The sequence below is a fragment of the Alternaria burnsii genome, assembly GCF_013036055.1.
Source record: "Alternaria burnsii strain CBS107.38 chromosome Unknown 750, whole genome shotgun sequence".
NCBI classification, from domain to species: domain Eukaryota; kingdom Fungi; phylum Ascomycota; class Dothideomycetes; order Pleosporales; family Pleosporaceae; genus Alternaria; species Alternaria burnsii.
This window is the reverse complement of record NW_024066108.1, coordinates 2,121,846-2,137,942: the sequence shown is the minus strand read 5'-3', so window position 1 is coordinate 2,137,942 and position 16,097 is coordinate 2,121,846. Positions and strand designations below refer to the sequence as shown.

The window sequence follows — 16,097 nt, the reverse complement described above, 5'->3', positions numbered from 1 at the left end:
AGCGGCAACACATGACGCCCTTGTGAGCGCTACTGCAGGAACAAAAAAACCGCTATCGATAGGCTGTATGGTGCCGGGGCGGGAATTACAGCACACGAGGCGAGGGGCGTGGCGCTTATGCCTTGCACCCAACCACGACTTGCGCTCCTGGGAGAAGAGGGGTCCTAGAGAAGGTCGTGCGACCGCTGTGCCGCACAAGGAGGAACTGAGGATTCTTTTGGACTGCGCGCAGGACGCCGTGTCGTGACAAGTCACCACCAAGCAACCAAGCAGAGTAGCGAGATGGCGAGAAGACGTTACGCTTCGCCGCGTTATTGCCGCGCCGGCTTGGAGGTATTTGGCGCAATCTCACCTGCTCCGGGTTCCCGCTCGAATGGAGGCAGGCAGCCGCTCACCGACTATGCAGAGAAGGGGAGCAGTGGAAGCGTCGTTTTGGCGTGGTGCAAACAGCCGTAGAACAGCAGGTGGCCAAAGATCAACCACCCCTCACGGAAAAGAAAAGGAGTCGGAGGCATTGGATGATCGCGATGACATGGACGCCTCTGCCGACATCCGCATTGCGATTGCGATGTGCCATTTCAGTGGGTCGTCATGATGTCGCCGCCGTCAGTGCAGTATTTTGGGGCCGCCAGCGAGTGGCAGCTCTCTTAGGCTGGAGATTGCGATGCTGCGACGGCGCACGGTTTGCCGCCAATTCAGGTACCCAGACTACCTATACCAAACAAAGACGATAGGAAGCGATGATCCGGCCTGATTGTGTCACGCCGGCCGGTGTTACGTGCAACGACCTACCGAATACGCAGATGAGCAAGGTGCGCAAGAGTGGAGTGGATCAACTAGGCCATGAGATGGTGAAGCAGAGGCGTCGACGACGGAAGCGGCGCGGGTGCTTCACGATCACCAGCATCATGAGTGAGTGCCGCCTCCACAGAATGCGGCTCCAAAGTGCTCGATTCATTTGGCTCGCACAAGGCTGCCCGCCGGCACTCTCCAAATCCATGTGCTAGATCCCCTTACTGACATGTTTCAGTTTACCATATCTGGACTAGCGGCCGGTGCGCAGCGCCTCACGGTCCAACGAGAGCATCGCAGCAGCCTCCCAGGGCATCCCATGCTCCATGGACTAATCTAGGGTTTCACCTCGCTAAACCAAAGCATTCCTTCATCTCCCCTAAAAAGAGCCTCTAGCACTGATCAAGCGTGATAACCGCTCGTTTCCCCATCTCTCCCGTATCTCATCTCCTTCTTTTCCCTTCCTTTACCGCGTTCATTCTTTCGCTCTGTCACTCCTTTGCACCAGCAACATTCGCTATCCATCAATCTAGTTGTCTTCGCGACAACGCTACACTCATTTCTGTGTCTATCCAACTTGAAGCTCGGGAGAGTCCTGGAGGCTGAGGTTATTCACTTCGTCAACGTACACGGAAACGCCATCGATACTACTCCGACGACATAGTGGAAAAAGCATTCGCCTTTTGTCTCAACAATCACCCTTATCGCAGGAGTACTCCACCACTTCTACACTCAACCCAAGCCGGCTACACTTTCAACCATGAAGTCTGTTGCATCCATCGCCGCGGCAGCTATGCTGTCCGGCTCTGCCAACGCTTTCTGGCGCATGCCCTGCCACGACCGCACTGCCCTTGCACGTCTGGACCCCATCGTCGACGAGGGAACTGCTTCCTCTCACGCCCACACCATCCACGGTGGAAGCAGTAAGTGAAGACCGTCCGCTTCTAATTCGACACACCACACCAGGCGCATGGTCGACGAGCATCTACTCTGGACATGTCAGGGCATCTTCAAACAAGGAGCCCCTGAGCTGTCCAGTTGTATGCGAGTCATTCATGCGATGACCTGCATGTGGGTGTCTGAATCAGGGGCAAGTTTGCGGATGATTACAGCTTACTAACAGCCGACAGACTTCGCTGAGACGACCACCTATGACATGCTTCGTGAGTCGGAGTGCACTTCGTGCCAGTTCGACGACGACAAGTCCGCCTACTGGACCCCCTCCCTCCACTTTGTCCACGAGGGTGGCAAGACTGAGATCGTCCCTCAGATTGGTGGTATGCTCGCATACTACCTCCTCCTCGGTGATGACCTGAAGGCCTTCCCTGAGGGCTTCCAGATGCTCGCAGGTGACTCCCGTCTCCGTAACTTCACCGGCCCGGTTCCTGACCCGCCAACCTCTGCCTGGACCGCCGACGACATGACCCAGCTGTCTCTTGGCCAGAAGTCCATTGGCTTCAACTGCCTCAACTACAACAAGGCACCCGAGGGCTCGCGCTATCGCCACTTCCTCCCCACCAAGGACTACATGGACGAGAACTGCGCCAACGGTATCCGTGCCGAGATCATGTTCCCCTCGTGCTGGAACGGCAAGGACAAGACCGCCGACGACCACAAGAGCCACATGGCCTACCCTAACATGATTGACGGTGGCTCGTGCCCCGAGGGTTTCGACACTCGTGTTCCCTCTCTCTTCTACGAGACTATCTGGAACACCTACAAGTTCAAGGACTCCCCCGGTCAGTTCGTGTGGTCCAACGGTGACCCAACTGGTATATAAACCCAATATTTTAGTGTCGATTCGCAACTAACGCAAGATAGGTTACGGATACCACGCTGATTTCATCAACGGATGGAACATCGACACCCTCCAGTCCGCCGTCTCCACCTGCACCAACCCCTCTGGTCGCGTTGAGGACTGCCCAGTCTTCTCCGGTTCCCTCCAAACTGAGTCTGAGCAGGCCACCTGCAAGATCCAGTCCATGCCTAAGGTCCTCTCTGTCGATGACTGCGCCGGTCCTTCCAACGGTCTCTGCGGTAACGTCCCCGTTCAATACGGACCCGAGTATGCCGCACCCCTTGAAGGAGGAGACAAGGACGACGAGGAGCCCATCACTCCTACTCTGTCCTCTGTCGCCCCTGTGCCCACTCAGTCCTACGCCCCTGCTCGCTCCATGGGCGCTGGTGGTATCTCCGTCTACAACGTTGAGAGCCCTTCCACCATGGTCAAGTCCAGCTCCAGCGCTGACTATGGCAACTACCCCGCCGCACCTGCCGTTACTCCTCTTGCTGACATCGTTGATGCTGTCGCGGGTGACGAGGCTGTCTCTACCTCTACCTACACCAAGGACGGTGTCGTATACGAGGTTGCCATTGTTGAGGTTGTCGTTACCACCACTGTTGGTGCTGACTACCGCCGACACGCACACAAGCACCGCCGTGGTCACTTCGGCCGCAACTAAGTCTTTTCCTTTCCAAAAGAAACAAATGAGGGACTTTGATGATAGCACCCAAAGCATTCTTCAGCACATGGTTCTTGCATGCGTATCGGCGTTCTCCTACGACCGCAAACGACGACAACTGAAAAGACACTTCATCCTTACTGCCTAGCTCCCAGGTATTCGTTCCCGTCCCCGTACTCCCGTAGTGGGGGCTGGGGTGGGCGTGTTGACCTCAACTTTCAAGTCATGTAGCTATGGCAAAGGTAGAAACAATTTTTCTATTTGTCCGATTTTTACCTTTCTGTACCATCTTGTTTTTTCTTGAAGTGTTGGTTGGTGTTTGTTGGGGAAAAGGCTGTAGGAAGGCTGCGCCAGATCACAGTTCTGTGTATCCCCTAGGGACAAGAAAGAAAGTGGATCTTAGAAACAAAGGAGTGATGTAGATTTGCGCACGATACCATTGAATCTGTTTTTTGCTTTGTAAACGTTATGCCTTTCTACCTTACGACCCATGGATGATCCGAAGTTTATCGAATCCTGATTCCTGAGATCTTGGTGATGTGGTGGTAATGAGGAGTGGCTGCCTCAACCTGGGACTGACACTCGTCTGCGACCTTTCTCCAGCATGTTATCGTTCCGCCGTGACCTGCTATGCTGGCGTTCTCTTGCTCGCCGTTTGAAGCATACACCAAACAACATTTACAAGTAAGTGAATATTCTCGCAAACGGTGTATGGCCTCGGCGTCTTGTGTACACGAAGTACTAAGCCAGGTTTGATATGCTCTTCGACACGTAAAGTGTGGTCGGGTTATGGTGAGTCTGCTGTTGAACATGCATCTGTGACAGCATCCTTATGAATTGCATTAATCACCCCCTACAAATGAGCTGTCCTTTTCTTTCAAGTACAAGTCCTCCAATTGATTGGATGCTTGCCATTCCCAGGTCTGTTCCTTCTGTATCACATTCCTTATCGACGACACGTACAGTACAGTGATCATCCTGCGTTGCTGTTTCCCTGACTATGTTCGGATTCCGAACAGCGTCTCCTATAAATCCACAGACAGGCTTTATTACTCTTTCCTTCTTTCCAAAACGCCTACCAAACTACTGCGGCAGACCCCCACAGTCGAACTACGAAATGGATTTCTCCCGCCTGCAGGCTATTATATCCGAATTCAACTCTACAAACAACAATGCAACCAGCACGAGCGTGCCCTCAACAGTCCTAGAGATGTTTGTTCCAGGCTACAGCACAATCGCTCAGCTAACATTCCGGTACCTAGGTTTTGACATCGGCGTCTTTGTCACGGGATGGCTTGTCCTCTTCGGCCTGTACCACGGAGCCATCTTTACTTACGGCCTAGCTTACGGTTATTTCAGTGTCTACTACACATCGTCTGTCGTCATTGATGAATCCGATATCATGTACGATCACATCATGAGCTGGATAGCGGTGCAACCCATGACCACATCTAGTAGACGTCTGACTGCAGCTACCCGCTACGTTCGCGGACTCGAAGACGCAGATGATAGTGACGACGGGTTGGACGAATATGGAATTTTCAATAACGTGAAGTGGGCGGGCAACATACCACCAGTATATCAGCCCAGTTTCGGTGACTACAACTTTTATCACCAGGGTCGATGGTTTAGTTTTGCGCGTGTCAAGAAGGAGCAGACCGGGGGACGGAGAGACAGTTACGATGAGCAGATTGTACTGTGTTGCAAGGGGAGGGGAACTGAGCCTATTAAACAACTGCTTATCTACGTCAAAAGGTGGAGTCTTAACAAGGCAAGTACAACTACATCGATTTATCAAGCTCCAAATCAAAACGGTCGTGGGGAGCGGTACTGGAGACGTCAGTCTAGACGCTCGTCACGGCCACTTAGCACGGTAGCTCTAGACCAGCAACAGAAAGGCAGGGTCGTCGCAGATATCAACGAGTATCTCAACCCTGCCACGGCGCGTTGGTATGCCGCACGTGGTATCCCTCATCGCCGTGGCTATCTCTTCCATGGGCCACCAGGAACGGGGAAAACATCGCTTTCTTTTGCTCTAGCTGGCATATTCGGTCTAGATATGTACTGCCTCTCTCTTAACGACGGAATCACCGAGTCCGAGCTGAGTTCCTTACTCAACCAACTTCCTCGTCGATGTTTCCTTCTCCTTGAGGACATCGACGCTGCGGGTATTCGGCGTGATGGTCTTGCGTCTCCCATTCTAGCCACCGATGATGCTACAGTTGTTCTTGAGGCACACCAGATTGGAACACAGGACAAGCCAGATAGTACACCATCGAGAGCTCTTAGTATTCTTGCGTGGCCTCTGATACTAGTTCAGTTGCCCTTCAGTCTCTTCAGCGGGTTTGCGAAGCAGGAGGAGCCAGTAAAAGATCCCGCACTTCCAGAAGCAGCGGGTAAGCCAGTTTCAACAGAAGTCTTAAGAGGAGGTTCGGGCTCCATTAGTCTAAGTGGACTCCTCAATGTCATCGATGGTGCCGCTTCCCACGAGGGTCATGTGCTCATCATGACTACCAATACACCAGACAAGCTGGATGACGCTTTAACCCGACCGGGTCGCGTTGATCTCCAGATCGGCTTCACGCTCGCCACGCGCGATCAGATCCGCGACATGTACATGCGCATGTTCAGCACCGACACCGCCATATCTGAGATTACCCCTGAGACCGAAGTCGCTATGGATAATGGGATACCCGCAAATGCAGTCGAAACCCACGAATTCCTCGGTATCTGCCTGCCCAAGAAATCCGTTGCCGCCACCCTCGAGCTGGACAAGCTCGGGGAGATGGCACAGCGTTTTTCTGATGCCTTACCCGAGAAGATCTTCTCGCCTGCGGAGGTCCAAGGCTATTTGTTGATGCACAAGATGGAGCCAAAGAAGGCGATAGAGGAAGTGAGCAAGTGGAAAGATGAGATGCTTGAGGCGAAGAAGAAAGGAAACAAGCTTGTATTTACTTGATGAAAGGCGGAAGGCAGAAACGAAGTACACTGCAAGGTTCGCACTATGTTTAAAGGAACGCCGGGTCCATGTACCTTTAACAACATCACCAAGGGTGCCTTCTTTAACAACGAGGTGGCTCAGGTGTCTCGATCAAGCTTGCATGCGCATTGTACTGTAGCCTATGCATTACAATGTTACCAAGATGCTGGCTTCTCAACCTCTGTATACCAAGTATCCGTGTATAAGCAGCTTGAGAGAGGATGTGTTGTGTATTGTGGTTAGTTGAGGCAAGTGGCGGTACGTCGATGACTGGATTTTGCCAACGAGATGTTGAGACGAGGCGATTCACCAGGAAGAGCGAATGCTAGAACCGAAGAGATCGCGGGCTAAAGGCGCAGGCGCTGGAAGGTACGCCAATATGAAGGTATTGTACCAGAGGATTAGCCGTCTCGAGTCGTTCTGTGATATTGCGAGGATGTGTGTACGACAATGTCTCTACGCAGATTATCACCATGGTACGTAGTCCGTATCCGGTCTTTGACGCTCAGGGAGTAATGAGACTGGTGCAACTGCGATGACCGAGATCTGGTGCGTTGATTGCCGTTGAACGGAGCTGTGAAGAAGCGTCTCAGGCCGTGACCCTATCGCATATTGTTCTTCGGATTTCCTCGCTGCGCGTCATCAGCACTCCTGTACGCTTGCGCAAACCCACCTTTGCGTTGCGCAAAGCAAATTGGTGGCTTGCAGTCTCCCCTGCGGAAGGATGCTAGGTGCATCGGCGTGCTACAACTGGTTCACGAATCCTGCATCCAGCAGAAGTGCGATTATGTCATGTCTGAGTGGCTTTCCTGTCCTCAAAGCTGAGCAGCTATGTCATACTTGGGTCCGCACCGTTAAAGATGCTCAGGCGAAACGGATAGCTCGCCTGATGACGAACGTCTGCTGGGGCAGTCAAATGTGGTGGTGTGTTTGTCGATCGTTTTCGATGACGATCTATTTCGAGAACAGTTTTCCTGCCACCGTTTTCAATGAAATAAGCGACATGACATCATATGTGGGCAGCGAGAAGATGGTCAGCGCTGTATTGACCGGTAAGGGTCTCGAACAGTTGTAGGCAATATTGGACGAATCTGGAGCACTTTCGCAATGTGGTAGCTGCTCTGTGAGTGACGTGGGTAGGGCCTCTTGCGTCAGTCGCGTGCATCCGACTCAGAAAACGTCAAACTCCACTCGAAACGTCAGTCAGTCAGTGCCGATGCCGATGGACTCGGCACACGTTCCGGATTGACATGGCTCCTCGGGACCGTTCCACTGGATGGTTAGCATTCATCGCTGATGCTGACCTCGACTTGACGAGTAACATCATAACCCACAAAAGCGCAAACAGCTGTAGCCCCCTGCATTGTCGCGAGAACGTAGCGAACAGACTAACGGGGCCCTTTAGACGGGAAGCTGCCTTGGTGGGAAGGACGTGGTGTGGGGTGACCAAATCCGTCAATGGGGATGAAGATCTGCGGGTTGGCATGACGTTCCGCAAGCACGGTTGGAAAGGGACTAGAGCGGTCAAAGTGGTCCATTTCGATCCTGATGCGAACTTGCGATGTGCGGCGAGGTTGAGCAGAATCTCAGCGATGAGATTGAGGATTTGGAGATGTGCGTTCAGCACGAGTGGTCTAGACGTAGGGTAGCGGCATCGGGGATTTAGAGAAGCGATCGAAGGGGTGTTTCGCAAGGAGGTTGGGATGTTCGACTCGATGCTGTCAAAGAGGCAGTAGCTTTTGATTTGACAGGCAGATTATGCAGCATGAAGATCTCTTGCTGTGGGACACAAATTCTGTCCAAATTCTGTCCAAATTCTGTCCAAATTCTCTAGATTAATTGCACGAATTCCATTGGAGGATAGGGTGATGATCACAGGCCTAGACATCTAGCCTGTATGATTTACAGCGAGGGCGTGGATCTCCTTTGAGATGCGTTCCAGAATATACGGCCACGTCCAGAGGGTTCCAGCCTCGTGACACAGGCTGAGGCTCTCGGTTTGGATACGCCTTAGGCTGCAATGTAGAGGGCGTGGTCAGACGACATCGTCATCACAACGGTACCTGCGTCTTTGGTGACCACGGCGGAGCGCGAAGACCCTGCATGACGATGTCTGAGGCTGAAAGGAAGCCAACACGGACAAACGTCAGAAGTGACGATGTTCAGCCAGAGTATGTTGCTGGGGAGCGGTTACAGTGGAGGCTATGAACGCAACGGGTGTGCGGTAGCGCGAGACCCTGCTTTTGCGAAAGAGGCGCTAGACCCGCTTATACATAGCCATGCAGAATTCCCGGGCCTATCTTTGCCGAATTCGGACAAGATGACGTTCTTTGGCGCACGGAAACTTTGGGGCGCTGGAGCTGGGAGGGTCTTTCACTCTGCTGGGCCGCATATCTCTTGTGGCATGCGGGTTTCGAAGTTGAGCCATGGCGGCGTCTGACGTCGCTGGGGGACTCTGTGCTCCACGAAGCGCGCAGACAGCCGTGCCGTTCGACTTTTGACATGACTGCTGCGTCATGGAGTCTAGGCGAGGCAGCACAGCTTCATACGGGCACCCCGAATATGATGACTCTACCATGGAAGAAATAGCAAGTATGCAACATGGGAAATTCGAAATTGCCGCTCGGCGGCTTTCAACAAGGACATTGCGCAGGTGCAGCCGTGTACCGCCTGACCCTTAATCGGCTACACCACTCAACAAACGCGGTACGCCTGTCGTGGGCTGTGAATGGCCTGCCAGCCTTATTGCCAGACAAGACCCCTAAACAGCTTTCCAGGGTGGCCGTCATTGCCGACATCATAAGCAACGTCGTGATCCCTAGGTACTTGACCCGCTCAAAACGGGGATGTCTGCATCGGCGCCTCGTCATTGGTGCAGAGGCGTACTAGGGCTAGATGAGGAAGGACCCTGTAGATCTGTGATTGTAAGCCTCGAAGATGGCGGCCCACTAGCGCGCTGGCCAGGGTGGATCACTTCTTTGACCCGACAGTCATGGGCCGATCTTTTGCCATGCGCGGTCATGATGGGGGACATGTCGTTCCGCCCGCCTGTGTTGTGCGTGCGTTGTGAGACGGGAGGAGGGTATATAGTTCACACCCCGCTTGCTGATTCTCTAGAACCCATCACAATCAGCCTGTTCATCGATTCACATACAAATCCTCGATCTTCAGTACACTCTCCGTACACATCTTATCTTACTTAAGCTTCAAACTATCTCTACTTCACTACATCTTCATACCAAACTTCATCAACAATGTCTGCCATGACCGAGTCCCGCCAGCAAGTCTACGTCTCCGGAGACGGCTTCTCAGAGCCCATGAGTGCTCAACACAACTTTGCCAACAACTTTGACCTCAACGACCCTGAGCGAGCCATGTCCGAGTACCAAAGGTATGTTACTATTCTCAACCATGACTCGCAACATCCACTAACCTTTATCAGGATCATGCACGAGCACACCAAGCGCCAGCTTAGCACTGCTACAGACTCGGCACGCCGACGAAGCGGCGCTTCATCATCCGACTCAGTCAGCTCCACCAGCTCATAACAATCGTCTTGATTGCCATACACAACTATCTATTCGAGCGTCTGCGACGCTATCTGTATTAGCGATGCATTGTCAGAGATCATATTACGATCTATTTCTTTGTCTATGAGAGCGGGAGGCGCGGCGTTTGGGAATTTACATCTGGCTCTCGCCAATGGCATGCACGATACGGTGTTGGATGGATCTAGCGACATCCTGCTTGCCTCAATCAATTCAACTTCTCTATCAGGAGATCATCACTACCATACTCAGTTGCTCCACCCGCGTGAATGTTCAACAACTGCCCGCATCCTCTTAACTTAAATAATGATATGGCAAATGTTTGGGTGTTGATGGCTACCTAGGTACAAGGGAACAAATCTGTTTTCATCCGTGCCGCGTCCGCAGCCCTTTCGACGCGTGGAATGTTGCTCGGCACAACTTTACGTACCTGGGCAGCACCTACGATTCAATCACACCGACTACCGACTTTACTATACCAGCCACGACGTTCGTTACTTTTGTAGCGCGGTCCGTAGGTGCAAACGCCGACAGGATCTACCACATTCACTTGTCTACAGTTCACCGTGGTTGCAGCGGCTAATGCATCTGAAACGGCTCTCGCATCCGCCCAATCACGTCTGTGGACCCCACCGAAGACCCTCGTTCTATAAAATGCACTAACATCGTGCAGGATCTCTTCCAAGGACCCGTGACACGGAAAGCAAAGCCGCTATAACTCCAACGAGGACCAGGGGAATGGATGTTGTGAACTTGGATGTTGGAAGGAAGATGCGGGTAGGGTTGAAGGACCGAATGGACTTTGTGGTAATCGAGTGTGGGTCCAGAGGCATGCGAGTGAGATTCACATCATGAGGATTTATTTGTAAACAGCATTGTACTACTCTTATTTACTACAAAAGAGCGCGTAGTGAGTACCTAGGTAACCTGTCAGAGAGCCTCCCATTCCGCTGCTTGTGTTATCAGCCAAATACATCGCGTTTTGCACTGCACGACCAAATCTCCAAGGACTCAATATAAGTCCATATCGTATTGGAACATTCGACTAGGGTAACAAGAGAGAATGCTTGCGCTTGTCATGCACATGATTCTTCCTTGCATGCACGAACGTGTTTCCACTTCCAACACGACCCTTGGACCTACCTAGGTACCCATGGATGACTACGCAACGTTTTTGCCAATGTGTCTATCACTAATATCTTGGGCATTCAACGAGCTGTAGCAAACACAGAATCAACCCAAGTAGCATTGACACTGACTGCGAAACGCAGGTGGTATCCCAGCGATGCTACAAGCAGCAGCTCCCAGAAAACAGGCTAGTGCGTGATGCCCAACAAGAGCTTCAACCACATAGCAACCAAGCCGATGTCGCAAAACTTTGGCATCCTGCCCCTGATGAAGGCTCACGAGAAGAGAAAAAGGCAAGTACTATCCTTCTCTCCGCACGTGTCGCCATGCGAGGGAACCTCCAGAAGCAAGTCATACAGACACGGGCCGAGTGACTTGCCCGGATTGGCCGGATGTTCACGGGTATCTCCACCTGTGACATCGTTGACAAGCTCCAATCCAAACATTCATCAACCACCAGCTGGTCCCCATCAATCGCTTTCGGGGTTTTGCGCTTCGTCCTACAAAGCATCCGAATCATTCACTTGTATTGTCTGCGCGCCCTACGTTGTTTGTGTCGCGTCGCTGTCATTATGCGTTCCTTCTCTCTTACCGCTAGTCTCGCCGCGCTCTGCAGCGCAGCACCATACGGACAGCAGACGCCACTGAAAAACATTCTGGAAAACACCGACAAGAGTGAAAAATACACATATCCAACCGATTTCACCAGGGAGATCATCCCGAAGCCGTTCCATAGCCACAACGACTACTGGCGTGATGTTCCCTTCTACTCGGGATTAAGTCAAGGCGCCATATCAACAGAAGCCGATGTGTGGCTACTAAACGGCACACTATATGTAAGTAGTTTCGATCCTTATACGTTGCGATAGCATCCAGTTGAAATCTCGGCTCATTCGTTGAAGGTCGGTCATGAACCCGCTGCCTTGACCGACAAGCGCACTCTCCAGTCTCTGTATCTGGAGCCCATCCTTGACACTCTGCATCGCCAAAACCCAAGCACTCGATTTGTGCAGCCTGGCGAGCAGAATGGCGTGTTCGACACCTCCAGTGGACAGACTCTTTACTTCTTTATTGATCTGAAGACTGCTGCTGACGAGACCTGGCCTGCTGTTCTCGAAGCCTTGGAACCTCTGCGAAGCGGCGACTGGCTGACTACCTACGATGGCACGACTCTGCGCAAGAACCCCGTCACCGTCATTGGAACTGGAAACACCCAACTTTCTGACGTCCTAGCATCGTCTCCGCGTGACGTGTTCTTTGATGCGCCACTTGCTGAGCTCAACGATGTCAAGTACCAAGATCTCACAGCCAACGAGTCGCCGATTGCATCTACCAATTTTGCATCATCCTTTGGTGAAGTGCGTAAGCGTGAGTTCAACGATACGCAGCTAGAGACTTTGAGAGGCCAACTTGACATGGCTCATGAGAAGGGAATCATGGCTAGGTACTGGAATCAGCCAGACTATCCTATTGGCACGAGGAACGCGGTATGGCGGATTCTTTGGGACGAGGGTGTTGACCTGTTGAACGTTGATGATCTTGCGGGCGCGGCTGCATTCTGGGAGGGAACTGGTTAGTTGGATGGAATGCATCTTAACCACACAAAGCTATCTCAATATCAGAGTAGAAATATAAAGGCTTAACGCTCATAATCATGGAAAAGATATTATCAAAGCATGGCATTGTTTAGATCATCGCGTGCGGCGCACGTTCGCAGCTCGCTTAAATCCTGCGGCTCTTGCTCGTGTTCTGGTTCCTGCAGAAGCTGATCCCTGTAACCCCAGATTACGTACTCGCCCGAGATTTTCCACATGTCAGTCATCCAAGCAATTGTGTTCTAGATTCCATCTCATATTCGTTGCTTTCATCTGAGACCACTCAGCACACACCTTCTCCGACCTCTTTCGATAAACATCCTTTATATACATACGTGGCTGGGCCCGGAGCCGCTTACTTACCTGAGAAGCTATAGCCAGCCTTTCTTGGTTCAGCTCCCGCACATTCGCACCGGGACTCATCGTCAGGGAAGGGAGCTGCAAGCTTGTGGTAAGTTCTCATAAATAACACTATCGCAAGTGTTTTAAAGTAGCTTCTTTGGGTCTCTGGAGTTACCCGCGAGCTTTTGCGACTGAGAAAGAGCTAGGGATCAGGTGTGTTACGTCATAGCGAAGATGTTTCCTCCATCGCAGGGCTTGCGATTGGACATTGATGCCATCAGCCAGATATTTGGCTCCATCAGTATCGCATGCTGGATAGGTATGTACTTTCCGTCTTCCTGCACAGCTATACGCTGTGCGACGCGCTTGCGCCGTATTGTTTTGACATGATTGTTACCTCGGCAAGCCGGAGCTGACCCGCATATAGTGGTTTTTTCACCTCAAATAATTGAGAACTGGAAGAGAAGCTCGGCAGAGGGCCTTTCGGTAGTCTTCATTGTGATATGGCTTCTCGGGGACTTCTTCAACATCATAGGTGCAGTACTGCAGGGTGTGCTGCCAACGATGACCATCTTGGCGGTGTACTATACGCTAGCCGACATCGTGCTATTGCTGCAGTGCTTCTACTACAAGGGCTTTACGTTGCGCGATGATTTTAAGAAACCGATGGATGAATCCGATGAGGATAGTGAAGCTAGCGAGCAGTCACCGCTTCTTCCGCACCGTAGGCCGCAGTCAAGTGGCTCACCCTATACAAACGGCAACGGCAATGGGATCGAGGTACAGAGACCGCGCATATCAGACATCGACAGACGCGGCTCAAGCCACTCACAAGGCTCATTCCGCGAACGATACCTCTCTATTGATGGCACGCACCTTTCGCCTGTCACACCACTCCACGATGACTCTACTATTGCACACCAGAATGGCGCGGTCGCAGCCAAACCTCAGCCGGCCCAGTCCAGCCTGCAAACAATCATCTTCAACCTTGGTACCATCGTTCTTGTATGCGCGGCCGGCGTCTTCGGTTGGTATCTCAGTGCCCGGAACTCCACCGCTCCCAATCAGCCAGATGACCAGGACTCGTCTCCCGAATCAACACTGCACTTCAACCTTTGGGGCCAGATCTCCGGCTACGTTTGCGCCGCACTCTACCTTGGCTCTCGTGTCCCACAGCTCCTGCTTAACTACCGCCGCAAATCTACCGAGGGCATCAGCATGCTATTCTTCCTGTTTGCTTGCTTAGGTAACTTGACATATGTGTTGAGCATTTTGGTCTACAAGCCCAAGTGTGGGGGTCATGTCTGCCAGGGTGGCGAGGGACGTGCTGAGTACGGCAAGTACATTGCGGTCAACATGAGCTGGTTATTGGGCAGCTTTGGCACGTTGTTGTTGGATGCTGGTGTGTTTGTACAGTATTTCTTGTATAAGGTGGACGATGACGAGAGTGACGAAGAGGAGTAAAGGGCAGATATGAGAGATGCCTAAATTGTACTACTACAAAAGTTTTCGTTACAATATCCTGATAGAGCACGCAGCTGGGGGTGCATTATTGTACATGCATGGCCTTGCAAATGTACATATGCAGAGCAGTCTCGGCTGGGACTCAGGTACGTCGTTCACGAGGAGTCTAATCGGTACCGGAGCTGCGGGACGTCAGTGGGCTTTCGACTTGTCTGTTTGTATCGAAAGCCTTCGCTCGTCCGGGCAAATCGCCGCGCAACATATCCGCCTTGGTACCTTGGGCTGAGCTACGCGCGCGTTTGTAAGGTCGGAATCGTTTGAAATCACAATGCATCATACTTCGAGAATCTCGTCGTCCTTCTAATTCTTCTCATCAATACCTAAATCTGTTGCGACTCGCACTTCAACCTGCCGTTCACAAGACAACACCAAACCAAAACGTGCAAAAACCTCCCCATGCCGAAGAACGAGCATCTCAAAGGTTTCAACGCTCCTTCTCACACAAACAAAAAGTGTTCCATTAATACTTTCAGGGGTCGTCTCCTTAGCCGCCGCCAAAGCAGAAGCTATTATCCACACCTATCCCACACACTTCTACGATATCGAGGAAGCAAAAGCATATGTTGATGCTGCCTGCGAGAAAGTCGACCTCAAGTACATCACTAGCAAGCACATGACAGAGGACGAAATGGAGTATGTGAAAGATAGGGCCTGCTTCATAGTAGCTGCCAAAGCTTTCGGGCAGGGGGAGTTCTATCTGAAGGTCGAGTTAGCCGATCCAAGAGCTTTGAGGGGTATGTATGCCTGATTCTCTCCTTATTTCCTGATACTGACACGTACATGGTCTAGCCGCCGTCGAAGCCGACATTAAACGCCTGCTCCCCTTGGTGTCTTATTGGCCATCAAGCTTCCTCAGTGTGCAACATGCCACTCTTCACATCGAAAGAGTTGCACGATGGTCACGGTTCGTGTATGAGCAATTCGAAGGGGTGGAAGAGAAGAAGTTCCGAGCCTATGTCAACTTTAACACGGCCAGGCATGCTTTCGAAGCAGGCAGGTTTGACATGAATACACCCGGTAAAGGATGGCGGCAACCACAGCGCAAACTCCAAAAGGCTGCTGCTACGTCAAAGGCGCCAATTGAAAGGTTTGGCACAATGAAAGGTAGGTCGATCTACCGTCGAACCCTCTGAACTATATTGATGCGCCAACATAGAAGCTATCGAGTTCGACGTGCAACGCCTTCTAGTGCTTGTGTCCCCCTGGCCGGCGAGATTCCCTTCCCTCAACGCAGCTCGAGATCATGTCTTCAGCTTCGTGAAGTCCACTTCTTTCTCATTCACATACTGGCCCGAGGTCGGCGATCACCGCTTCCGCCTATTTGTCAACTACAACACGGCAAAGCGCGCCTTTGAGCTAGGAAAGTTCAGGATCGAAGTTGACGAGAAAGAAGAAGAAGAAGAAGAAGGAGGAGGAGAAGGAGGAGGAGGAGGAGGAGGAGGAGGAGGAGAAATCCTCATATGTACACGCAATGTACAAGAGGCAGCCCAAGAAATCACGATGCCGTCTGTGGATGAGTTAGATGAGGATCCTTTCAAGGTAAGGTTCTCTTCCAGTTGGATACAGACTGACGTGTTTCTGAACATGATATGTGCTAATTATCTTCACTACAGGATCTCATTGCTGTCTTGAAGCGTGAGAGCATTCTCAAGATAGCTTTTGAGTGAAGGAAGCTAGGCGGGCGAGCGTATGAAAGACTGGGCAGACTGAGGTTATGGCATGGTAT

The 16,097-nt window shown here is 51.8% G+C and overlaps 5 protein-coding genes across 5 annotated transcripts; 4 read left to right on the top strand and 1 right to left on the bottom strand.

Moving 5' to 3' along the window:
- Nucleotides 1-1,552: 1,552 nt before the first annotated feature.
- GT037_002139 (uncharacterized protein) lies at nucleotides 1,553-3,254 on the top strand (the record flags this gene model as incomplete). The annotated part of the gene is made up of 3 exons (XM_038927186.1): nucleotides 1,553-1,715; nucleotides 1,923-2,564; nucleotides 2,614-3,254. The coding sequence occupies 3 exons, from the start codon at nucleotides 1,553-1,555 to the stop codon at nucleotides 3,252-3,254; spliced, it is 1,446 nt and encodes a 481-aa protein (XP_038790478.1).
- A 1,117-nt stretch (nucleotides 3,255-4,371) lies between these two features.
- GT037_002138 (uncharacterized protein) lies at nucleotides 4,372-6,213 on the top strand (the record flags this gene model as incomplete). Its single annotated transcript, XM_038927185.1, has 1 exon — nucleotides 4,372-6,213. One exon carries the CDS (start codon nucleotides 4,372-4,374, stop codon nucleotides 6,211-6,213), a length of 1,842 nt encoding a protein of 613 aa, XP_038790477.1.
- A 489-nt stretch (nucleotides 6,214-6,702) lies between these two features.
- On the bottom strand, nucleotides 6,703-7,867 carry GT037_002137 (uncharacterized protein; the record flags this gene model as incomplete). The annotated part of the gene is made up of 3 exons (XM_038927184.1): nucleotides 6,703-6,866; nucleotides 7,075-7,120; nucleotides 7,508-7,867. Coding segments are annotated over 3 exons (570 nt in total), but the record flags the coding sequence as incomplete, so codon positions are not given.
- A 1,621-nt stretch (nucleotides 7,868-9,488) lies between these two features.
- Nucleotides 9,489-9,782, top strand: GT037_002136 (uncharacterized protein; the record flags this gene model as incomplete). Its single annotated transcript, XM_038927183.1, has 2 exons — nucleotides 9,489-9,625; nucleotides 9,677-9,782. 2 exons carry the CDS (start codon nucleotides 9,489-9,491, stop codon nucleotides 9,780-9,782), a joined length of 243 nt encoding a protein of 80 aa, XP_038790475.1.
- Nucleotides 9,783-11,482: 1,700 nt separating this feature from the next.
- GT037_002135 (pq loop repeat protein) lies at nucleotides 11,483-16,038 on the top strand (the record flags this gene model as incomplete). Its single annotated transcript, XM_038927182.1, has 9 exons — nucleotides 11,483-11,746; nucleotides 11,813-12,482; nucleotides 13,077-13,166; nucleotides 13,275-14,307; nucleotides 14,734-14,792; nucleotides 14,845-15,105; nucleotides 15,161-15,475; nucleotides 15,528-15,910; nucleotides 15,985-16,038. The coding sequence occupies 9 exons, from the start codon at nucleotides 11,483-11,485 to the stop codon at nucleotides 16,036-16,038; spliced, it is 3,129 nt and encodes a 1,042-aa protein (XP_038790474.1).
- Between the last annotated feature and the right edge of the window lie 59 nt (nucleotides 16,039-16,097).